General features: G+C 43.6%; 1 protein-coding gene across 5 annotated transcripts in view; it reads right to left on the bottom strand.

Annotated features, from left to right (window-relative positions):
• Nucleotides 1–25,429, bottom strand: part of slc2a9l2 (solute carrier family 2 member 9, like 2) — a 390,239-nt gene that overhangs the window by 264,933 nt on the left and 99,877 nt on the right. For all 5 annotated transcript variants that reach the window (XM_072579596.1, XM_072579412.1, XM_072579774.1 and 2 more), the window contains exon 4: nt 13,197–13,357. In XM_072579596.1, coding sequence (XP_072435697.1) covers nt 13,197–13,357 — 161 coding nt within the window. The remainder of the gene's footprint in view (nt 1–13,196; nt 13,358–25,429) is intronic.

Here is a 25,429-nt window from a genome sequence, read left to right on the forward strand (position 1 = left end):
ATGGAAATTTGGCGAGCAAGAAATAGCTGATTGATCTGTGAGCCAATGACTGGTTATCAATAACAAAGGCCTTCTACCTGCCAACAACGATCCAAATACCTGAACAGCTTGGGAAGTGTGAGAAACGATTAGATCTCTGGAGGAGAAGGAACTGTTTTTGCTCTGCAGTAAAAAAAGACAGCCAATTTATTTCCCTTTCTCAGTGCTGTATGCTATGCCTTTTAATTGATGAGTCAAAGACCTTTAAATGTGAACCAGACATCTTGCATGTCAAATAAAGGCAACTGGAGAAGGAAGACTAAGCAGCAGTGTTCACCTCAGCAAACCCGAGGAGAGGGACCACTGAACTGCCTTCTTCGTCCTTTCCTCCACCTATAACACCTTTTTTTTTATTGTCTCTGTCTGGCTGTATGTTTGTGTAGGGAGAGTTAAGAATGGTGTTAGAATTTTATCTGGTAGTCATAGTTCATAATAGTTTACCTGTAGTTCAAAACAATTTATTTGTAATTGCTAAGTCCAAAAACTTTGATCATGGGTCTAAAAGACAGAAAAATTGGGGAATTTGGTGAACTTTGATAAAATCTTTAACTTTTGTCAGGACTCTGGGAATATTGGGGCTTCATTTCCAATGTGCTATCTCAGCGAGGGCTAACTTCTAGATATCATAAATGGGCTCCAATGTTTATCTTAAATTGATTGTTAGTATCACTATTAACACACTCAAGAGCTGCCCAAATCCAGAATCACATCTAACAGCAAATGTACTGTTTTTAATTTTTGACTGGTTTAATATACCCTAATCTACCTGTTACCAACAACTGAAGGAACATGCTGAATCAGCTAAATAACACATTCCATGTGCCTGCATTGCACTGGCATTGAAATTAATATGTTGCATTGTTCAATTATGTGGTAGGCAGAGTGTCATTTTGGATTATTGGCACTATTAATGGAAAACATAACTCATACAGCAACTGCATAGCAGCATGAAATGATTCACTTAACCTGTTGTTCAATTCTTTTTGCAATACTTCAGGCTGAACAATCCTCTAGTCCAAATTACGTTGAGTTTTTGAGGATTTTTCACCACGAGACCGCGCAAGATTTCTCACCCCATCTTACCGAATACATCTCAATCGTTATTACACCACCTTCATGGCATCTCTTATATCTAGTTACAACCCATCTTACCATATGCCGTTCCCACAGCAACCTGCCACCCAATGGATATCTGCCAAAACACTGACATCTCTTGCACCCACACCATCTTTAAAAAGGTCTCTCTCCACCTGCATAAACATTGGTGATGTAGTGTTGACTCTCACTGGCAAGATAATGGCACAGCAGCCACAAAGCCATACTGCCACAGCACATAGCATGTAATGCTGACACTCTCTTGCACATATAACCCCATTCCCTTACACTAGTCGTTCTTTAACCACCAAAACCATACACTTCACTGTCCTTAGCTACATTCCATCCAAACTTTCTCTCTAGGTCAGTGCTACCTGTCCCCAATGCCCACTGGAGACCTACAGTTTACCACTGTCCAGTTGGGGAATGTCACGCAGAAGTGAGCAATCAGACAAACAAAGACAAATGGGAGCTTTTAATTACTGAAAGCAATAGGGAACCCAGACAAAGCCAACAGAGGCTGAACTTCACCCGTACAATGACAATGAGGGCATCACGACCCAGGATTATTATATTGTCTATGATCATCGGCTGCACCCAACACTCACCTATTAGAAGCGGCTGTCAATGAGATCCTGTCTGGCATGTAGCACCTGACCAAACTGAGCTCTGTCAAGGACAATGACAGCTTCCTACTCCCCAGTGTCCTCACCCTCCTCCTCGGGAAACACTTTCCATTTGCCGAGTTCTTCAGTATCTGGGACATCACCTCATTGGCTGCTGTCATAGTGCAGAGCACAGCTGCCAAGATAATAGGACACACTCTGTCCAGACTGTCACAGCGAGTCATGCTTGTCATCTAGTAACCAGCTTTGTAAGGCATCTCAAGCCACAAATATACCCAGTACATGAGAATGCTCCACGATGTAGGAGTCACGGCAGCTCCCAGGGTAAAGGGCACACACCTCCATGCAGTGGTAACAGTGATCAAAGATTATCTGTTCATTATTGAAATGGAACCCCTTCCACAGTGTTATGATACTGTCCTCTCACTGCCATGTGTATGCCATCAATGGCACCTTCCGCATGGGAGAACCCAGCCATGTTCCTGAATCTGACAACCGTAAATGGGGGAACCAAATGACCCTTGGTGTGATTTTGTATGGATGACATCAGTCACTGTCCTGATACATTTGTGGGAGCACGACTGAGTGATCCCACACAGGTAAACCATCACTCCCTGGAAGGAGCAAGCAGCATGGAACTTCAGTGGGCAGTAACCTTTACAGCCAGCAGGAGGGGCAGGTTGGGGGGGGTGGGGGGGGGTTGCAGTGGCTCCCAGCCCTGCAGCCCTTGGTTCCTACTGCCGTATCCAGCACCGTTCTGTCATAGTGTCACAGGACAAACCGAGCCAGTGATGTCAATGCGTCTCACTCAACCCCTGAGGGCCCCCGGGATCATGAGCTTTCCCTGAGCTGGGTGGTCCTCTTCCTCAGTGCTGATCTCCTGCTACTTCAGGGGTTGTTGTCAGCTTCTGTCCTTTTGGATCCATCTTCAATTTTTTTGGAAAGGCAGCCGAAGCGACCCACATGTCATTAGCAGCAGGACCCATCACACTCAATGGAAAAGACCTAGATTTGAAACAGAGCGAAAGGGTTTCTTTGAATTCAGAACAGTTATTGATGGAATACCTTGCAGATGAAGGCTGGAAACACTTCCCCATGCAGTGAGACACGATGCACCCTGATAACTAGGGACATATCTCCATGATCCATCCACCTTCGGGCTCAACATATGCTGCAACCCAGTGAAGGTGCTGAGCAGGCTGAGAGTAACTCACTGTCATTGAGAAGGCAGTGTTCTGACACACTACCTATTCTGGACTCCCATTAAACACTCAGTGTCTCACTGCATTCAGGACAGAACATTGTGATGATAGATGAGAAATCAATGGTGTGTGGCTCACACAGGACTGTTGGAAGATTGGACAAGTGGTGGTTCCTCTTCAGCAAGCAATGTTGTTACTGCTGATAACTTCCACATTGAGATTCCCAAGTTCAACTTACAATCACCATTGGCACATCACAAATCAGCTTCTGACCCTTAAGTATCTTCATGCTACATGTCCAGCAAATGGACCATGAAATGGTTGCAGATTAAATGTAACTGCGCTTTGCAAATGGTTATTTTATGTAGTTGTTGCTGCCATGTTGTAGCATCCAACAATTGTGGATCCTGTGCTTTTACCCATCAGTGACACTGACTCCAGTCCCCTGGGTGTTGACCCAGCCATTTTCTAGGAGCATCTCAAATCTAGACTGTCACCCTGACTGACTGATGGGTCAGAATTCCCTTGACAGCTCTACAGGAATGACTGGTGATCAAAGTCCTGACTGTACTGGGACAGATCCTCTATCCCAAGTGGATGACTGATTGTGTCAAAGACCCTGGACTCAGTGCAGACTGATCTTGACTGACATATCCCCTTCTTCAGGCTTATGCCCGAAACGTCAATTCTCCTGATCCTCGGATGCTGCCTGGCCTGCTGTGTTTTTCCAGCACCACATTTTTCAACTCTGGTCTCCAGCATCTGCAGTCCTCACCTTCTCCTCCCTGACAATATCCCCTGAATGACAACACTCCCCCACTTGACTGGACTAAGAACTAGCACCCCATCAGTTTCTGAACGGCCTTCTGGTTGAATGAATGTGCAGTGTGTTTACCACACAGGGCACATGCTATAGATTGACATTTTGAAATGCCATTCAGCAAAATGGAATTGCCCATGGGGCAGTTCAAATACTGGCAAATGTGACAAGCAATCAGTCAATGAGACTGCACTGAAGAGCACCTCAAATCAGCAGCTCAAAATGTCTTTGACTGTGGCTGAACTGCCAATGTGCTAGCAGGCATGGAACAGCATAGCAAGGCAAGACACAGATGCTGTGGGCATGCAGGTAGGTACTAAGTGAGCCAACAATAAAAGAGCAAGTGAGCATTCCTGAGGTGCAACTTTGTCCTTTTCCCATCCCTTTGTCTGGGAGTGGGGTTTGGGGGTGTTTCTGGTTGGGGGGATGGTTGTAAAGTGTCTTGGGGGTTATAAAGGAGATGTAGTTGGGACTGTGTCCCAAATTAGGAGATCAGCTTAATGGTTACCCTGGAGTTAGACTAAACTTTCAATTGTCTAACATTTTCTGGGTGACTACTAGCTGAACAGAAGTAGAATGCTCTAGGTTCTCCTAGATCAAGGAATTTCTTTGGAGGGTTTCACACATCTGGGATATGCCCGTTGGAATCTTCAATTTCCAGAGCAATTCCCACAGAGTCTGCTGGTCTGGGATTCCTCAAGGTCCTAAAGCACAACTGTAGTATTCACACCACCCAATTGGAATGTCTCGGCCATTGTCCCTTTGAAGTCGACTGACCGTCAGATTTGATGCAAGAGTAGGCCCATCCTATCTTGGCCTCAGGGATATCATAAACAGAGGTCAACCTGGGGCTGAAGTTCCATATATTTAACTTCATCAGCTTCCCATCAGGGGGAATTTCAACTTCCCATCAGGGGGTGGGAAAGGCAGAAAGTCCATGGTCCCCAATCTGGTTGGCGGACAATCAAGTCAATAGCAGGGTCTGCCTGGAGGTGTGTAGCTCTAATCTCACATGGTGGAGGGTTGTGGGAAACTGTTGTTTCCATGTATGCCAACGTGCCATTGAAATTATGTTGTGTTCAATGTTTGTATGAAACTCTGCTGGCACATTAGAACTTTAGATTAACATCTCTCAGGAAATAGCAACTTTATATAAACCCCAGTAAGTAGCTATAGACTGATTATTGCATCGTATAATTTCAAAACTATGGAGGACATTTAAAAACAATAGAAATTCTTTCCACAGTCAGTCAGTCCTTTTCTCAACAGGAGTGAACTTTGAAAACTCCCATTTGTATCTAGCAGTATGATTTGCCTCCTGATACTTTTTTTAAAAAGATATTGCAAATCTCACTGTTTTCACATGCCAGAATTCACATTAAGCCAAGCTATCACTAGTGCAATGACACAACAGCAATGAGTTTCTGTTGTCAGCTAGACGAAAGACTTAAAAAGGAAATGTGTGAAGTTGGTGGTTTTGTATTGGTTCATAGATGTGCAGGTTAGGATGAATTGGCCATGCTATATTACCCATAGTGTCCAGGGATGGGGAAGATAGGTGAGCTTGCCATACTAAAAGCAGGTTTATGGGGATAGGGTAGGGGGTGTGTCTGGGTGGGATGCTGGTGGAGGGTCAGTTTGGACTCAATGGGCCAAATGGCCTGCATCCACACTGTTAGGGATTTGATTATTTCTATGATCAGCAGAAACGTTCATGGACTGCAAGGTACTTGAGGTTTGCATATCCTTTGGACTGACCAAAGGCTGCTTCCACGTAACCAACAGAAAATAATACAAATCCAGCTCTTTGTCCTGGAAGAAAACCAGAACTTGCTGGAGAAACTCAGCTGGTCTGGTAGCATCTGTGGAGAGAAACCAGAGTTAACAAAGAAAAAAGAAAATTTACAGCCCAGGATCAGGCCCTTCAGCCCTCCAAGCCTGAGCCGATCCAAATGCATTGCCTAAACCTATCGCCCAATTCCTAAGCATCTGTGTCCGTCTACTCCCCACCTTCTCATGCATCTGTTCAGACACATCTTAAATGAATCTACCATGCCTGCCTCTACTACCTCTGCTGGCAATGTGTTCCAGACACCTACCACCCTCTGTGCAAAGTACTTGCCGCCTGTATCCCCATGAAACATTTAACCTCTCACCTTGAACGCATGACCTCTCGTTATTGAATCCTTCACCCTGGGAAAATGCTTATCTCTATCGAACCTGTCTATACCCCGTCACGATTTTGTATACCTCAATCATGTCCCCCTCAATCTCCTTTTTTCTAATGAAAACAATCCTAACCTACTCAACCACTCTTCATAATTAGTACCTTCCAAACCAGGCAACATCCTCGTAAACCTTCTTTGCACCCTCTCCAAAACGTCCACCTCCTTTTGGTGATGTGGCAATCAGAACTGTACACAGTATTCTAAAAGCAGCCGAACCAATGTCCTGTACAATTTTAACATGACCTGTCAGCTCTTATACTCAATACCCCATCCAATGAAGGCAAGCATACCATATTGCCTGGATAGGTAGACCATACATCTCAAAGACTGGCATGTTGCTTCAGTAAGGTACTGACTGTAACCATCCAGCCTGTACTTGTTGAATGCAAAACGCAGTCTCCAACATAAGATATGATCCGACAATTGGACATTTGCCAAATAGTGCTGAATGTGTTGAACATTATGCGAACAGCCATCGTCAGAGTGTGGCACACTTGCAGACAGAACATATATACATACGTGCGCCTGCTCCAATTTCACAATAGAAGCAACAGCCATTCTCTGGATCATTGCCTTGACTAATCTGTTTAGTTTAAATTTAAACAACCTTGGTACTCATCATTTAACTGATGTATTCTCCATGGCAATACCACTTTCCAAGCAGAGGCTGATAGCTAAGTTCAGTACCCATTAGGATGGCCTCAAAAGGAATGTTGAGTTCATGTCACAATACAGGTGACCCCATACAAACAAACAAACACACACACACATGCACAGACAGATGTACACACACAGAGTTGTTTTAAGTCTGTCCAACAGAAAAGGCTGCAGTAGTGAGTAGAGTGGGTTTTTTCATGTTTATGTTTTTGGAGGTATGTCTCTTGATTAAACTTAAAATTCAAGCCATAACTATTAATTTAGCCTGGAGCAGTGTTTTGTAGAGGAATAAGACGGTGTTATTTTCTGGGTTTGTAGGTTGTGAAGGAGCAAAAGTGGCTTTTAGTACAGTGATATGTATTTCTTGTCAGATGTTGGAGTTTAAAGAGAGTTTAAGGGTTACTGCAGATTATATCTGCCATAAATGCTGTTGGATGCAAATGGATCAATTGGAGAGAGAGTTAGAAGCAATGGGGAATTTGCAACAGCAACAGTATGTGATGGATGGCAGTTATAAGAAGGGGGGGAAAGTCTCAGATACAGTCACATAGATGGGTTAACTCCAGGAAGGTTAAGAGGTCGGCACCGAGGGCAGGAGTCTTTTGTGGCTATACCTATTTCAAACAGGTATGCTGTTTTGGAAAATGTAGGGGGTGATGGATTCTCAGGGGAGTGTAGCACAAACAGCCAAGTTTCTGGTATTGAGACTGGCTCTAATGCAATGAGGGGTATGTTGGCTTTCAAAAGATCAATTGTGTAAGGGGATTCTGAAGACCGAGGAACACACAGACGTTTCTGTTGCCAGCAATGAAAAAGCAGAATGGTGTGTTGTTTCCCTGGTGCCAGGATCAAGGATGTCTCAGAGAGGGTGCAGAATGTTCTCACGGGGGAGAGGGGCCAGCAGGAGGTCATTGTCCACATTGGAACTAACGATATAGGAAGGGAAAAGGTTGAGAGTCTGAAGGGAGATTAGAGAGAGTTGGGTAGAAATTTAAAAAGGAGGTACTCAAGAGTAGTAATATCTCGATTACTCCCAGTGCTATGAGCTAGTGAGGGCAGGAATAGGAGGCTAAAGCAGATGAATGCATGGCTGAGGAGCTTGTGTATAGGAGAAGGAGTCACATTTCTGGATCATTGGAATCTCTTTTGGGGTAGAAGTGACCTGTACAAGGAGGATGGATTCCACCTAAATTGGAAGGGGACTAATATACTGGCAGGGAGATTTGCTGGAGCTGCTCGGGAGGATTTAAACTAGTAAGGTGGGGGGGGTGGGGGGACCCAGGGAGATAGTGGGGGGGGGGGGACCCACGGAGATAGTGAGGACGGGTACAGTTGAGAACATAAGTGAGTCAAACAGTCAGGGCAGGCAGGGACAAGGTAGGACTAATAAATCAATCTGCATTTATTTCAATGCAAGGTGCCTAACAGGGAAGGCCGATGAACTCAGGGAACATGGGACTGGGATATCATAGCAATTACAGAAACATGGCTCAGGGATGGGCAGGACAGGCAACTTAATGTTCCAGGATACATATACTACAGGAAGGATAGAAAGGGAGGCAAGAGAGGAGGGGGAGTGGCATTTTTGATAAAGATAGCATTACAGCTGTACTGAGGGAGAATATTCCTGGAAATACATCCAGGAAGTTATTTGAGTGGAACTGAGAAATAAGAAAGGAATGATCACCTTATTGGGATTGTATTATAGACCCCCTAGTAGTCACAGGGAAATTGAGAAACAAACTTGTAAGGAGATCTCAGCTATTGAGGGAGATACTAAATGAATATTTTGCATCAGTATTTACTGTGGAAAAGGATATGGAAGATATAGACTGTAGGGAAATAGATGGTGACATCTTGCAAAATGTCCAGATTACAGAGGAGGAAGTGCTGGATGTCTTGAAACGGGTAAAGGTGGATACATCCCCAGGACCTGATCAGGTTTACCTGAGAACTCTGTGGGAAGCTAGAGAAGTGCTTGCTTGGCCTCTTGCTGAGATATTTGTATCATCGATAGTCACAGGTGAGGTGCCGGAAGACTGGAAGTTGGCAAACGTAGTGCCACTGTCTGACAAGGGCGGTAAGGTCAAGCCAGGGAACTATAGACCGGTGAGCCTAACATCGGTGGTGGGCAAGTTGCTGGAGGGGATCCTGAGGGACAGAATGTACATGTATTTGGAAAGGCAAGGACTGATTAGGGATAGTCAACATGGCTTTGTGCGTTGGAAATCATGTCTCACAAACTTAATTTAATTTTTTGAAGCAGTAACAAGAGGATTGATGAGGGCAGAGCGGTAGATGTGATCTATATGGACTTCAGTAAGGCGTTCAACAAGGTTGCCCATGGGAGTCTGATTAGCAAGGTTAGATCTCATGGAATATAGGGAGAACTAGCCATTGGGATACAGAACTGGCTCAAGGTAGATGACAGACGATGGTGGTGGCGGATTGTTTTTCAGACTGGAGGATTGTGACCAGTGCAGTGCCACAAGGATCGGTGCTGGGCCCTCTATGCTTTGTCATTTACATAAATGATTTGGATGCGAGCATGAGAGGTACAGTTAGTAAGTTTGCAGATGACACCAAAATTGGAGGTGTAGTGGACAGCAAAGAGGGCTACTTCAGATTACAACAGGATCTTGACCAGATGGGCCAATGGGCTGAGAAGTGGCAGATGGAGTTTAATTCAGATAAACGCGAGGTACTGCATTTTGGGAAAGCAAATCTTAGCAGGACTTATACAGTTAATGCTAAGGTCCTAGGGAGTGTTGCTGAACAAAGAGACCTTGGATTGCAGTTTCATAGCTCCTTGAAAGTGAAGTCGCAAGTAGATAGAATAGTGAAGAAGGCGTTTGGTATGCTTTCTTTTATTGGTCAGAGTATTGAGTACAGGAGTTGGGAGGTCATGTTCCGGCTGTACAGGACATTGGTTAGGACACTGTTGGAATATTGTGTGCAATTCTGGTCCCCTTCCTATCGGAAAGATGTTGTGAAACTTAAGGGTTCAGAAAAGATTTACAAGGATGTTGCCAGGGTTAGAGGATTTGAGCTATAGGGAGATGCTGAAGAGGCTGGGGCTGTTTTCCCTGGAGCTTCGGAGGTTGAGAGGTGACCTTATAGAGGTTTACAAAATTATAAGGGGCATGGATAGGGTAAATAGGCAAAGTCTTTTCCCTGGTGTCGGGGAGTCCAGAACTAGAGGGCATAGGTTTAGGGTGAGAGGGGAACGATATAAAAGAGACCTAAGGTGCAACTTTTTCACACAGAGAGTGGTATGGGTATGGAATGAGCTGCCAGGCTGGTGCAATTGCAACATTTAAGAGGCATTTGTATGGGTATATGAATAGGAAGGGTTTGGAGGGATATGGGCCGGGTGCTGGCAGGTGGGACTAGATTGTGTTGAGATATCTGGTCGGCATGGACAGGTTGGACCGAAGGGTCTGTTTCCATGCTATATATCTCCATGACTCCATGACTCCATGACTCTACACACACACTCCTACACGAGTGCGCGTACACACACACACACACACACACTCCTGGACACACGCACATACACACATTCCCACTGACATATACACTCACACAGACCCTCTCTCATACACTCCCACACTCACAGATGCATGCTCTCACAGACTTATACCCCTTTACACTCACACACATACACACACTCTCTCACAGACACCCACAACCTCTCCCCCTCCCCCAACACACACACGCACACATAAGCTTGTGGGTGAATCTGTACTTGCAGAATTACATTTTACTTTGCTCAAAAACTGCATGAATCCATGTAAGATTCTATGAATCCGTTTTTTAGATTAGAGTCAATCTGACCATTGTGGCACAGACAGTCTCACACAGGGAAACCCACACCTTCAATACATTATCTGGGCCAACATGACTCCAATTGTTAAAGTTCACTTGAGAATGTAACATTTTAAAAAGTTCTTCAATTTACATATGAAAGAACTGAAACCAACATGGTTATTCTAACAGACGAGATACTTAACAAACAATCAGGCCTATATCCCTCCAAACCTTTGTTGTTCATGTACTTTTCTAATGATATTAGCAAAGGGATTGAATTCAAGAGTCATGAAGTGATGTTGCAGCTGTACAGGACTTTGGTTAGGCCACAGTTGGAGTACTGTGTGCAGTTCTGGTCGCCTCACTTTAGGAAAGATGTGGAAGCTTTGGAGAGGGTGCAGAGAAGATTTACCAGGATGTTGCCTGGAATGGAGAGTAGGTCGTACGAGGATAGGATGAGAGTTCTCGGACTTTTCTCGTTGGAACGGCGAAGGATGAGGGGTGACTTGATAGAGGTTTATAAGATGATCAGAGGAATAGATAGAGTAGACAGTCAGAAACTTTTTCCCCGGGTACAACAGAGTGTTACAAGGGGACATAAATTTAAGGTGAAGGGTGGAAGGTATAGGGGAGATGTCAGGGGTGTGTTCTTTACCCAGAGAGTGGTGGGGGCATGGAATGCGCTGCCCGTGGGAGTGATAGAGTCAGAATCATTGGCGACCTTTAAGCGGCATTTGGATAGGTACATGGATGGGTGCTTAATCTAGGTTAGAAGTTCGGCACAACATCGTGGGCCGAAGGGCCTGTTCTGTGCTGTATTGTTCTATGTTCTATGTTCTAAAAGGAAACAAATAAATATGGCCATGATCTTTACATCTGTTTTACATCAGCTTGTTCAGCAGAAATTACAACTTAATTCAACATTAAGCACTTAGTCCCCTTTATTCCACATGGCTAAATGCTTTCACTGTATTTCGATTAGATTACTTACAGTTTCGGCCCAACAAGTCCACACTGACCCTCCAAAGAGCAACCTACCCAGACCCATTCCCCTTCTTTTACCCAACACTACAGGCAATTTAGCATGGTCAATTCACCTAACCTGCACATCTTTGGATTGTGGGAGGAAACCAGAGCACCCACACAGACACGGGGAGAACGTGCAAACTCCACACAGACAGTTACCTGAGGCAGGAATTGAACCCGGGTCCCTGGCGCTGTGAGGCGGCAGTGCTAACCACTGAGCCACCGTGCCGCCCATTTACAGTGAGGACACAGTACCATGCCCACGTTCACCACTTCCTCTGGAAGTTCCTTTCACCCAGGAACTACACTGTATAAAAATAAATTTACCCCCATTTCTTTTGTCAATCTTTCTCCTCTCACCATAAAAATATGCTCCACTTGTTTCTGATACAGTATAAAATGTTTCTTCTGCTTTACGTTGGTATTTATATGAATGTTCTGATGAGTGCAAGATAAAAAGCTGTGACAGAATGTATCTTTTGTCAGCAAATCTCAAATTTTGTGCTATTAAAAGATGAAAATAATACGCCAATTGCAACATTTAAAAGGCATTTGGATGGATATATGAATAGGAATGGTTTGGAGGGATATGGGCCAGGTTCTGGCAGATGGATCTAGATTGGGTTGGGATATCTGGTCGGCATGGATAAGTTGGACAGTGCTGTACATCTCTATGACTCTAAATAGATCTGTTGGGGTGCCAGAATGAAGTGGTGGGCCGTCTGATTAGCCAACAGCTTTGGGCAACCTGGCTATCCAGAGTCGAGTTGTGTGATGGTGGTTGGGGTATGGGAAGTGAAGGTGGGATGGGAGATACTCACCATGTCATCTGTCAGCTCTTACTTAACTATTTTGTGGGCAATTGGGTGAGTTCTCTTGACAATTGACGTGCAACCTAATGTATTCACTCCCTTATAATGTCATAGAGTTTTACAAAAATAAACCCTTCAGTCCAACTCGTCCACATCGACCAGATATCCTACATTAATCTAGTCCCATTGCCTACATTTGGCCCATATTCCCCAAAACCCTTCCTATTCATGTACTCATGCCTTTTAAATGTTGTCATTGTACCAGCCTGCACCACCACCTCAGGCAGCTCATTCCATACACACACCATCCTCTGAATGAAAAAGTTGCCCCTTAGGTCCCTTTTATATCTTTCCCCGTCACCTTAAACCTATATCCTCTTGTTTTGGACTTCCCTACCATGGTAAAGAGTCCTTGGCTATTCACCCTGTTCATACCCCTCATGATATTTAAAAAAGTAATAATTATGGCCTTGATCTTTACATCTGTTTTACATCAGCTTATTCAGTAGCAATTACGACTTAATTCAACATTAAGCACTTAGTCCCCTTTATTCCACATGGCTAAATGCTTCCATTGTTATTTACAGTGAGGACACAGTACCATTAAAGATCAGAAAACATCAGTGATTTCTAATTATCCAATCTGCAAAAACTGCATACAGCCCACCCTTTGAAGGAGCATGGTCACACTGGCAGCAGGTTTGGGATTTTAGTGCCTAACTGTACACCTGTGGATTCCTTGTCGTGATGACAGTGAATGGCGGCAATGTTTTCGTTCTCCAGCTGCAACATCCAGGCTGTTACAATAGATACCACAAACTTGTAACAAATAAACAAGCATTAAGAATCATCAGCTTTAGTTCTTCTCTGTAGGAACATACCTGCCCAAGTGTTTCACAAACGGGGTGACAATAAATGCACCGACCAGACCACCAATGGCAGAAATGGAAACAATTATTGACCAGAGAAGTGTCAGTGATTTGGTCTCAATGGCTGTTCCAAATCGCCTCGTCCATGATTCATTGCAAAAGGCTTTGACATACTGAAATGAAAAAATAAATTTTGTGTCAGTACCAAGATAGCAAGAAACAAACTAAATCTCAAAGAACTGAAATGATGGATTGACCGAGAAAATAGAAAAAAAGCCATAAATATTAAATATGTTGCATGAAAAGGTCTGCCTCTTGATGATAATAGATATGTAAAATAGAATTCAAGATAATGACAATATGCTTTTTTCATTAGTTCTGCCTGCATCATTCACAGCAAATTCTTCTGTCAGGATTGTCTATGGCCAGTTGCTAAAGGATGCCTTTTTCCAGCCTGAGATGATTGTCCCTTTGATGGTGCCTTTTTTTCTCATCCCGTGGAGAAAGACTTGACCTTAAATCCGACCTTCTGCACAAGAGCCACAGGAGCTGGGGCAAGGGATGGTGGTGGCAAATGTTTTTCTTTGGGGTGGGGAGGAGTTGGGAGGTGGTGTGGTTTGTGACTACAAGTCCACAGATCATTGTTCTATGTTAAAAATTCTTCAAGATCCAACAGGTCTGCATAACCAATTAAGCCCACATTTAATCTTTAACATGATATTATGCCATTATCATTATTTGGAGCTTGGTTATGACGTGGAAGTAATGGATTTTTGATTTTCAGTTTGGAGAAGGTTATTGATTCTCTTTGAAGGATCAGAAACTCTTTATTTAGTAATGAGTCAGACAGTATTTCTAAGAAATTGTGCATTAAGCTAAATCACTGGACAAGCTCCTAGTTAGATATTTGCTGTGATGTTCAGTATATTAAGTGTTTACAATCTACAGAAATAGAAACCAGATTTCAGAAATAGGTTCAGCTCAAAATGGAGCAAAACCGCAGGGAGCAGTTTCGAGATAGAAACAAGTCTTAAGCTGTTTTAGCAGTCTCAGAGTTCGAGAAAAGTAAATGTGTTAGCCTGTCTATGTATCTCAAGCAGAGATGGAGAGAATAAAATCTAGTGAATCTGCAGAAAGTTGCCTAAAGGAAACATTTGCAACATCATTAAATAAGTAAAAAATTAAAGAGTCAAGGTAGGAATGTACTTCACTGGGGTTGAGTGTCTATAAAAGATATTGCTGGGAAAAAGGATGGAATTTATCTTTTTCATGAGAAAGTCTTTCCAACTTGTCTTATACAGTTATATAGTGCTTTTTCTCTTTTCTTTGAGGTGATGAACACATATTATTGTTATGTTGTTTCAATCTACGCACTTAGAATGAGAGCCCACTGCTGAATTTGTCCTGAGGTTATTCGCAGCACAGCTTTGTCTTCTGAGTAGCCGTTGCAGAGGATTGTGGTCTGATACTGTGTCAAATTCACATCCATAAAAAGTATTGGTGAAACTTTCTCACACCAAAGGTAACCACCAAACATTCCATCTCGATGTGAGCCTAATTGCACTCCTCATCAGCCAAACAATCCTGGTTCTTGGGATCATTGTGTGCCCACACCTTAGATGATGATAGCTGCTTCTTCACTTCCCTAAAGGCTATATCTTGGCTAGGAGACTATTTCCAAGGCTGGCCCTATTTCCACCTCAGGACCCTACAACCACATGGCATCAACATCGACTTCACCAGTTTCCAAATAGCTGCACCCCCAATCTCAATCCAGATCCAACATTCCAACTCAACACCACCATCTCAATCTGACCAATTTGTCCATCTTCCTTCCCACCTCGCTGCTCCACCCTCTCCACCAACCTATCACAATCACCTCCTACCTTCATCTACCTATCGCCATCCTACCTACCTTCCCCCCACCCCACCCCAATTTATCTCTCAGCCCCTTTCTCCTCCACATTCCTGATGAAGGGCTTATGCCTGAAACATTGCCTCTCCTGATTCTCAGATGCTGCTTGACCTGTTGTGCTTTTTCCAGTGCTACACTTCTCAACTCTGACTCTCCAGCATCTGATGTCCTCATTTTCTCCTTTTACAACAGCAGTTGTAAGGGTGCCAGCATGTAGGTGAGGTTACATAAGAACTTTCCACAATAATTCACCAATCCAAGGAAGGATGTAAACTTCTTGTAAAGACGATCACCCTCACTTGATCGTCCAACAGGTGTAATCCAGTCTAGTTGACTGCATAGCCAAGTATGTCACTTGAACGTCTGGAACAGAAATTTCTCCCTTATAAAGCATATGCTCACTTTGGAGAAACATCTAAGGATTTTGTCCAAGTCCTCCAAATGCTCTTTGTGGTCTTCCCTTATATTAGCACATCATCCATATAAGTGGCGACCTGGGATAGTCCATGTAAAATATTCTCCATTGTCCACTGAAAAACAGCATTCTTGTACATTGGTACCAACCCTTATCAGTATTAATTGTAGCATACTTTGGGAAATCCTCACCTAACCACAACTGCAGATATGCATGGCTCATATCCAGCTTCGTGAATGACACCCCCTCTGTTAGTTTTGTGTATGAGTCCTCAGTGTGAGGGATTAGGTATCTGTTCAGCTACAAAAAGCAGTTTGCCCTTTGCTTAAGATCTCCATGAAGGCAAACTGACCCATTGGGCTTTACGATCGGTACAACTGATGCTGCAGATTCCACAAACTGTCCTGGTTTGATGATTCCTTTGCTTTCTAGCCTTCTGATTTCTGCCTCTACTTTTGCACATAAGGCAAATGGCACTGGGCAGGCCTTGCAGATTCATGGAATTGTTCCCTGGTCAACAAGTGAGGTGGTCTGGATAGTCCTTCCTGACAAGCATCCGGGTATTTAATTGGGAATTCACTCAGGCAGACATTTTCTTATCAAAAAAGGTGAATCTTCCTCAACTAATTTCACTCCATCAGGCTTTGGCCCAAGACTTTTACCACAATCAGTGGTAACTGAGCTAGCTGCTTCTCATACAAGACAGGAATTAAGTTGTCCCCTTAAGGTGCAAGGGTACGTGATGTCTCTGATCGTGTTTTCCGGGTCCTTAAGGGGGAGGGGGAGCAGCCTGAAGTCGTGGTCCATATTGGCACCAATGACATAGGTAGGAGGAGTGCTGAGGATGTTAGACAGGCTTTTAGGGAGCTAGGTTGGAAGCTCAGAGTTAGAACGAACAGAGTTGTTGTCTCTGGTTTGTTACCCGTGCCACGTGATAGAGAGTCGAGGAATAGAGAGAGAGAACAGTTTAATGCGTGGCTACAGGGATGGTGCATGAGGGAGGGATTTCGGTACTTGGATAACTGGGGTTCTTTCTGGGGAAGGTGGGACCTCTATAAACAGGATGGTCTGCACCTGAACCTGAGGGGCACCAGTATCCTTGGGGGGAGGTTTGCTGGTGCTCTTGGGGGGGGTTTAAACTAACTCTGCAGGGGCATGGGAACCCAGACTGTAGCTTTAGGGTGCAGGACTTGGAGTGTAGGGAGGTTAGGAATATGGCATCAATCTTAAAGGAGGGTGCCTGTAAACAGAAGAGTGGCTGGAAGTGTGTATACTTTAATGCCAGAAGTATACGAAATAATGTAGGTGAACTTGCAGCGTGGGTTGGTACCTGGGACTTCGATGTTGTGGCTATTACGGAGACATGGCTAGATCAGGGACAGGATTGGCTGTTGCAGGTTCCAGGGTTTAAATGTTTTAGTAGGGTCAGAGGTGGTGGTAAAAGAGGGGGGGGGGGGCTTTGCTTGTCAAAGATAGTATTACAGCGGTGGAAAGGACGATGGATGAAGACTTGCCATCTGAGGTAGTTTGGGTTGAGGTTAGGAATAGGAGAGGTGAGGTCACCCTGTTAGGAGTCTTTTACAGGCCTCCTAATAGTCTTAGAATCGTTGAAGAAAGGATTGCGAAGATGATTCAGGAGAAGAGTGACAGTAATAGGGTGGTTGTTATGGGGGACTTTAACTTTCCTGATATTGATTGGGAAAGCTATAGCTCAAGTTCGTTAGATGGGTCAGTGTTTGTCCAATGTGTGCAGGAGAGTTTCCTGACACAATATGTAGATAAGCCAACAAGAGGTGAGGCCATACTGGATTTGGTTCTGGGTAACAAACCAGGCCAGGTATTAGAACTAGAGGTAGGTGAGCACTTTGGGGACAGTGACCACAATTCGGTGATTTTTACTCTAGTGATGGAGAGTTATAGCTGGGGGCAGGGAAATTATGATGCGGTGAGGCATGACTTAGGATGTGTGGATTGGAAAAGTAGATTCCAAGGCAAGAGCGTAATTGATATGTGGAACTTGTTCAAGGAGCAACTATTGAGTGTCCTTGATAAGTACGTACCTATCAGGCAGGGAGGAAAGGGTCGTGTGAGGGAGCCGTGGTTTAATAAGGAATTGGAATCCCTTGTTAAATGGAAGAGGGCGGCCTTTGTAAAGATGAGGCGTGAAGGTTCAATAGGGGCGATTGAGAGTTATAAGGTAGCCCGGAAGGACCTGAAGAGAGAGCTAAGAGCAGCAAGGAGGGGACATGAAAGGTCCTTAGTTGGTAGGATTAGGGAAAACCCTAAGGCTTTCTATAGGTATGTTAGGAATAAAAGAATGACTAGGGTAGGAATAGGTCCAATCAAGGATAGTAATGGGAAGTTGCGTGTGGAGGCTGAAGAGATTGGGGAGGCGCTGAATGAATACTTTTCATCAGTATTCACTCAGGAACAGGACATTGTTGTCGATATGAATACTGAGGCACGAATAAGTAGAATGGATGGCTTTGAGATATGTAGAGAAGAGGTGTTGGAAATTCTGGCAAGGGTGAAAATAGATAAGTCCCCTGGGCCTGATGGCATTTATCCTAGGATTCTCTGGGAAGCAAGGGACGAGATTGCAGAGCCATTGGCCTTGATTTTTATGTCCTCTTTGTCTACAGGAGTAGTGCCAGAAGACTGGAGGCTAGCAAACGTGGTTCCCTTGTTCAAGAAGGGGAGTAGGGATAATCCGAGTAACTTTCGGCCAGTGAGTCTCACTTCTGTTGTGGGCAAAGTCTTAGAGAGAATTGTAAGGGATAGGATTTATGCACATCTGGATAAGAATAATGTGATCAAGGATAGTCAGCATGGTTTTGTGAAGGGCAGGTCGTGCCTCACAAACCTTATTGAATTCTTTGAGAAGGTGACTAAGGAGGTAGATGAGGGGAAAGCGGTAGATGTGGTATATATGGATTTTAGTAAGGCGTTTGATAAGGTCCCCCATGGTAGGCTACTGCAGAAAATACAGAGATATGGCATTGAGGGTGAGTTGGAGGTTTGGATTAGGAATTGGCTGGCTGGAAGAAGACAGAGGGTAGTAGTTGGTGGCAAAGGTTCATCTTGGAGTGCCGTCACTAGCGGTGTTCCGCAAGGATCTGTTTTGGGACCATTGCTGTTTGTCATTTTTATAAATGACCTGGAGGAAGGGTTAGAAGGTTGGGTGAGCAAGTTTGCGGATGATACGAAAGTCGGAGGAGTTGTAGACAGTGAGGAAGGATGTGGCAGGTTACAGCGGGATATAGAGAAGCTGCAGAGCTGGGCAGAAAGGTGGCAAATGGAGTTCAATGTAGCTAAGTGTGAGGTGATTCACTTTGGTAAGAGTAACAAAAAGATGGGGTGGGCTAATGGTCGGATACTTGGTAGTGTGGAAGAGCAGAGGGATCTTGGTGTCCATGTACACAGATCTCTGAAAGTTGCCACCCAGGTAAATAGTGCAGTGAAGAAGGCATATGGCGTACTGGCTTTTATTGGTAGAGGAATTGAGTTCCGGAGTCCTGAGGTCATGCTGCAGTTGTATTAGACTCTGGTGCGGCCGCATCTGGAATATTGTGTGCAGTTTTGGTCGCCATACTATAGGAAGGATGTGGAGGCACTGGAACGGGTGCAGAGGAAGTTTACCAGGATGTTGCCTGGTATGGGAGGAAGATCGTATGAGGAAAGGCTGAGGCACTTGGGGCTGTTTTCATTGGAGAAAAGAAGGTTTAGGGGTGACTTGATAGAGGTGTACAAGATGATTAGGGGGTTAGATAGGGTTGACAGTGAGAACCTTTTTCCACTTATGGAGTCAGCTATTACAAGGGGGCATAGCTTTACATTAAGGGGTGGTAGATATAGGACTGATGTTAGGGGTAGGTTCTTCACTCAGCGAGTCGTAAGTTCATGGAATGCCCTGCTAGTAGCAGTGGTGGACTCTCCCTCTTTATGGGTATTTAAGCGGGCATTGGATAGGTATATGGAGGATAGTGGGTTAGTGTAGGTTAGGTGGGCTTTGATCGGCGCAACATCGAGGGCCGAAGGGCCTGTACTGCGCTGTATTCTTCTATGTTCTATGTTCTATGTTCTATGTTCTAATATGTAAAGGTTCCCCAGTATAAATTCTCAGTCTAGCCGAGGTCTACACAACTCAAAAGTTGGAGTCCAGTGCAAATTTTGTTAATTGACTGGTTCTGCAATCACTAATATAGTTGTGCCAGTATTAACCTCCATTAGAACTGGGTGACCATTTAGCCAGGCGTTTATTTTGATTGGTTTGGATTTGGATATTGCTAAGCAATTTAACTGTTCCAAGCCAGATTTGGAGTGTGCAATCTCCTGGATATCAGCCTATGAGTTCTTACTTAATTTAAACCTAGTGAGATTCTTTTGCTGCCTCAAATCTGCATATCAGCAGCAACTACAATGGCTTGCTAGTCCAGATCCTGAAGAAAATGGTAACCATTTAACTGAGAGTTGGCATTGTTTAGGTGTTGTGCTGTGGGCTGACCTAAAGTCAGTCTGTTCAGGATATGTCCTGAGTGAGAATATGCAATTGCCATTACTCAAGTGGTGTTCCCCAAGCTCAGTGAGATTGACGAGAGGATCCACCTCCAACGGAACACTCTGTAACTCATATGTTCCACTTTCCGCATTTTGCATGATAAAGGCAGTTGTAGTATCTAGTTGAAGTCCAGTTGGGCTTTAGCTAGTAGGTGCTTTTGTCTGATTACCTCATTAATTCCACATACCAAATTTTCAGCTTGCTCAGATTTTCATTAAGGGTTAAATCAAAGTCACATGTCTCTGCCAGTCACCTTAACTTCATCAAAATCCTAACACAGATTCCCTTAGTTCTTGAACTGTCAAGTAAAACTGATAGGGTCTCAGAATTAGAAGAGGTTTGGTATCATAATATTCCTGAACTAGTCAACTCTTGAAAGATTTTCATATCTAGTGCTTCAGGAAACAGAAAGCTCCTAATAAGTGAAAAGGCTGCGGGTCCACAAGCTATCAGGAGAATTATTTGTTGCTTTTCATCTGTCCCAATGTAATTTGCCCAGGAAAAAGTAACGCATTATTTTCACATACTGGGCCCAGTCTTCAACAGCAGGATTGAACGACTCAAACTTCCCAAATAACAGCATTGTGCCAGTATTGCTTACCCAACTCAAGGACAACTGTTGCAAGCAAGTTTCTTTAGGAGCATTTTTTTCTCTCATTACAGTTGAAATAACTCCACAGAGGCCCGTTTTCCCATCACCAGGTTACTCTTTATTTACATGTGCATAGTACGTGATACATGACAACTAGCTCAGAGCTAGCTCCTTGAGTGAACAGAGTGTGACACTCCTGTTTATCTCTGTCAGCCTAGGCTCCCTGACTGGACCAGATTAACAGCCCTAATCAGGGAACTCATATTCTATAAGGTCCATCAGGCTGACCTCATTACAATCACCACACAAAGTTTTCTGAGATGTGACATTATCTAAAGAACAGATTACTTGGGATCTATGTGACAGAATCTTGTGGAGATGACGGCACAGAATCTTATGCTAGTCAGGCACTTACCAGGCCAATAGCAAGCCTTTCCCTAGGACCCAGCACCCTGAGATAGGACATCCCACTATACAAGAGCTATCTTCCAATCAGTAGCTGGAAGCTCGTCCATACACAAGAACATCGGTGTGAGATGGTAGTTGCTGCCAGTATGATATCACCCTAGGTGTCAGGTTGTGGAGGCTTCCACGGTGAGTTGTGATTAGGTAGGAGCCAAGGGGAGAAAAATCGATCGTTAGAGAGATTGGCAACAAGGACTGAGGTTCACTCTGGTCCTGCCTTCTCAATGCCAGGTCACTTGATCAGGCACTGAGTACCTTTGAACAAGGGGCATGCCATGGCAGCCAGCAAACAATGTCTGTGTATCAAACCTGCCATCGGCTGAAAGGTTAATACAATATACAGTGAGTCAAGGCCCTTGAAGTGACACTAATTTTCCACTTAAGCCCTATGTTTTGTAGCAGGAAATGAAGACCATACCCAGATCTTTGCACCTATACTTAACTGGGTGAAGCAGGAGGGTAGTCGGGTCCCTAAGCATCACCCTCCCTAAGTATCACCCACCAGCAAACTACCAAAGGGAATGCACAAGCGTCTAGGTCTCATTCTCAAACCTATTATCCTCTTGTGGTTTCCACAAACCCTATTGTAAAGTAATTGGTAAGACATTGATTGACTATTATCATTCCAATCAGCAGAAACATTTTTTATTTATGTTCATTGCTATATACCTGCAATCAGAATTGATTCTGTCCACATCTGATGTTTATTCACACTGATCATTGGAATGTGATCAAGAATAGATGCTAGGAGAAAGTGAGGACTGCAGATGCTGGAGATCAGAGTCGAAAAGGGTGGCGCTGGAAAAGCAAAGCAGCTCAGGCAGCATCCGAGGAGCAGGAGAATCAACATTTCGGGAATTAGCCCATCATCAGGAGTGTTGATGAAGGGCTTATGCCTGAAACGTCGATTCTCCTACTCCTCGAATGTTGCCTGACCTGCTTTGCTTTTCCAGCGCCACTCTTTTCGATGTCAAGAATAGATGCCCTGAGTAATCCTGATTGTTGACGTTGATCATTATTATAGTAGCCTAAGATAAATTTGAGTCAGGGTAACAATGATTCATGAGCATGAGACAACCTTATTTAGCTACTTACTGAATATACTCACTTAAGTACTGAAGAAGCTTTGTGGGCGGCATGGTGGTACAGTGGTTAGCACTGCTGCCTCACAGCACCAGAGATCTGGGTTCAATTCCCGCCTCTGGCGACTAACTGTGTGGAGTTTGCACGTTCTCCCCGTGTCTGCGTGGGTTTCCTCTGGGTGCTCCGGTTTCCTCTCACAGTCCAAAGATGTGCAGGCCAGGTGAATTGGCCATGCTAAATTGCCCGTAGTGTTAGGTAAGGGGTAAATGTAGGGGTATGGGTGGGTTGCGCTTCGGCGGGGCGGTGTGGACATGTTGGGCCGAAGGGCCTGTTTCCACACTGTAAGTAATCTAATCTTTTAAAAAAAAAGCTCTGGGCACTGGGATGTCTTTCATACCCTCCTGGCTGGACCAAAACACGGCAGCTATCATGCTGTGAATGTTCTACTAAGAGGGATTTATTAACAGATAAGACAACACACAATTGTAGACAAATATCTACAAAACTATAAAGCCTGAATCGAACCACAAGTGGTATATCCTCCAGAATGGGTGCACGGTGCCTCAGTGGATAGTACTGCTGCCTCACAGCAGAAGGGACCCAGGTTCGATTCCAGTCTGGGGTGACTGCGTGCAGTTTGCACATTTTCCACGTGTCTCTGTGGGTTTCCTCCATATGTTCCAGTTTCCCCCCACAGTCCAAAGATGTCCAGGTTAGATAGATTGGCCATGCTAAATCGTACTTAGCATCCAGGGATATGCAGGCTATCCATGGGAAATGCAGTGTTACAGCGATAGATTAGGGCATGGGTCTGGATGGGATGCTCTTCGGAGGGTTAGTGTAGACTCAGTGGGCTGAATGGTCTGCTTCTACACTGCTGAGATCCAAGTGTCCACTACACAGACTGATTAAACCGAGATGGATGTTCCTTGGCTATTTCACTACTATAGTTGGAAAACAACTAAGGCCTGACTTTACTGGGTTTTCTGCTGTTAGTTCCAGTGGGAGAAATATTCCAGGGGGTGGGAAGTGATCGCATTGGGAACGTGTGACCTCGGCCATGAGAAACCCAATAGGCCAGCCTTGGGTATTCAAGTTGCAATTGTTGTCTGAACATCTAAAATTTATGATTTAGAGATGCCGGTGTTGGGCTGGGGTGTACAAAGTTAAGCTAGTGTGCTTCCAAATAAACCTGTTGGACTATAACCTGATGTTGTGTGATTTTTAACTCTAAAATTTATGGTAATGCAACTTTACATTCACTCTAGCCATTTTGAAATGTTCTACTGCAGTGTTGGAACTTTGCTTGAAGTGTGTTGGGAACACTAATTACATGTAAACGGGGTTTTCATTACACTCCTGGCAAACATTTTGTGATACAGTCACATAAAACCTAAGGAAATTCAGGGCTTCTGCCTTTATAGCAAAATTCTGCCACTGTTGGTGGGTGATGGATAGTGCAGGTCTATCACAGAAAGGCTTAAATTACCCTCAATTTTTCCACTGTTAGTTCTATTGGTCTAAATCTTAACTTTATCAGGAATTGTAATGCCTTACAGACAATTCTTTGATTTTAGGTGAACCTAGTCAAATTAGCTGGTAAATATCTGCCTGGTTTGATCGTTTAAGATACTCAAAAAGTAAATTCAAAGAATTTTTACTCAAAAGTGCCATTAACTGTGCTAAACAGCAGGATAAATTCTGATGCATTTTAATAACACAGTTAAACAATTATATAGCAATGGGAAAAAAGGGCAGCTCTGCAAAGCTCCCTGATGTGCTGCTTGAAAAGTCACTATTTGGATTACCAAAAGTATTCGTAAAAACTGGATGTGAAGAAGGGAATGAATTTGCCCACTTTTTGCATAATGCCTGTGTTTGCAGAAACCATTAAAATAGATAATTAAATCAGAGGTGAATATAATCAGTGAAACCAGACAGAGGGAAGAACAATTAAGTAGTTCTTTCTGAATTCTATATTTAGCATTTTGAACAAAACATTGTCATGTAAATTTTATTTTTACCATACTGGGTGTCCTGATTGTAATGAGGACATTGGAGAATAAGAGTTCCCTGATTGGGGCTGTTAATCTGGACATAATCTGTCATAATATTGTACACTGATTACGATAAATTATAAGATTGAATATGGAGAAATATAGGGCCATTAATACATTATAAAACCTGTCAAACCTTAGTAATTGAAAATTGAGATCACTTTGATCAAATTTCACATTTCTTCAAGCATTTAAAAAGTGTCTCACTACTAAATGAAATGGTGAAAACCTAAGTGGTTGTTATCTGTTTGATAACAAATAATATCAAAGGAATATCACATATATGGTGATAAACAAGTGGTAAATGCATCACTCATATCACTGACAACAAAATATAAAATTTAAAATAAAATTAATTTTTGGAATAATCAATAATCAATATTAAGAAGTGAAGTGGAAAACTGAAAATGTGAAGAAAATAAATTCCAGTCTGGATGCAGACAAAGTGAAGGAAGATGGGCAAATCAGACTAACCATCCCCAAGGGTCAAACCAAACTTGGCTCTCAAGTAGATGTAGAAATTAGAGCAACACTTTAATTGTTGCAGAGCTGGGAAAGAAGTAAAAAGAGAAAAAGAGGAATGGACGGTGGAAGAGGAGGGGAACAGATGTTAAGAGGAAGGGAGAGCATTGTGGGAATGGAAAGAAAAGGAAATGAGGATGAATGGAGTGAGAGAAGAAGAGGAAAAAGGAATTGGAACAAAGAAGAGGGAAGAAGAGAGATGAAAAGGAAATATAAATGGAGAGCTCAGACAGAGAAACAGGGATAAAGAAGGAAGAAAATGTAAAAGGAGGAGAAGAGGAATAAATTCATAAGAGGTAGGAGCACAAGTAGGCCAGTCGGCCCCTTGATCCAACCCCACCATGCAACAATATCACGGCTGATCTGTTTGTGGTCTCAACTCTACTTTCCTGCCTGGTCTTCCCACACATCCAACCCTTGATTCTTTTGCTGATCAGAATTCTACCTTGAATGACCCAATCTCCACTTCTCACTGAGGAACAGAATCCCAAAAATCTTTTTCTTAATGTAGTTTCGCTCGCTAAGCTGGAAGGTTCATTTTCAGACGTTTCATCACCATACAGGGAACACCTTCAATGAGCCTCGGCTGAAGCACTGCTAATGATTCCTGCTTTATATTTATATGTTTGGATTTCTTT

The sequence above is a fragment of the Chiloscyllium punctatum genome, chromosome 1, assembly GCF_047496795.1.
Source record: "Chiloscyllium punctatum isolate Juve2018m chromosome 1, sChiPun1.3, whole genome shotgun sequence".
Classification (NCBI taxonomy): Eukaryota; Metazoa; Chordata; class Chondrichthyes; order Orectolobiformes; family Hemiscylliidae; genus Chiloscyllium; species Chiloscyllium punctatum.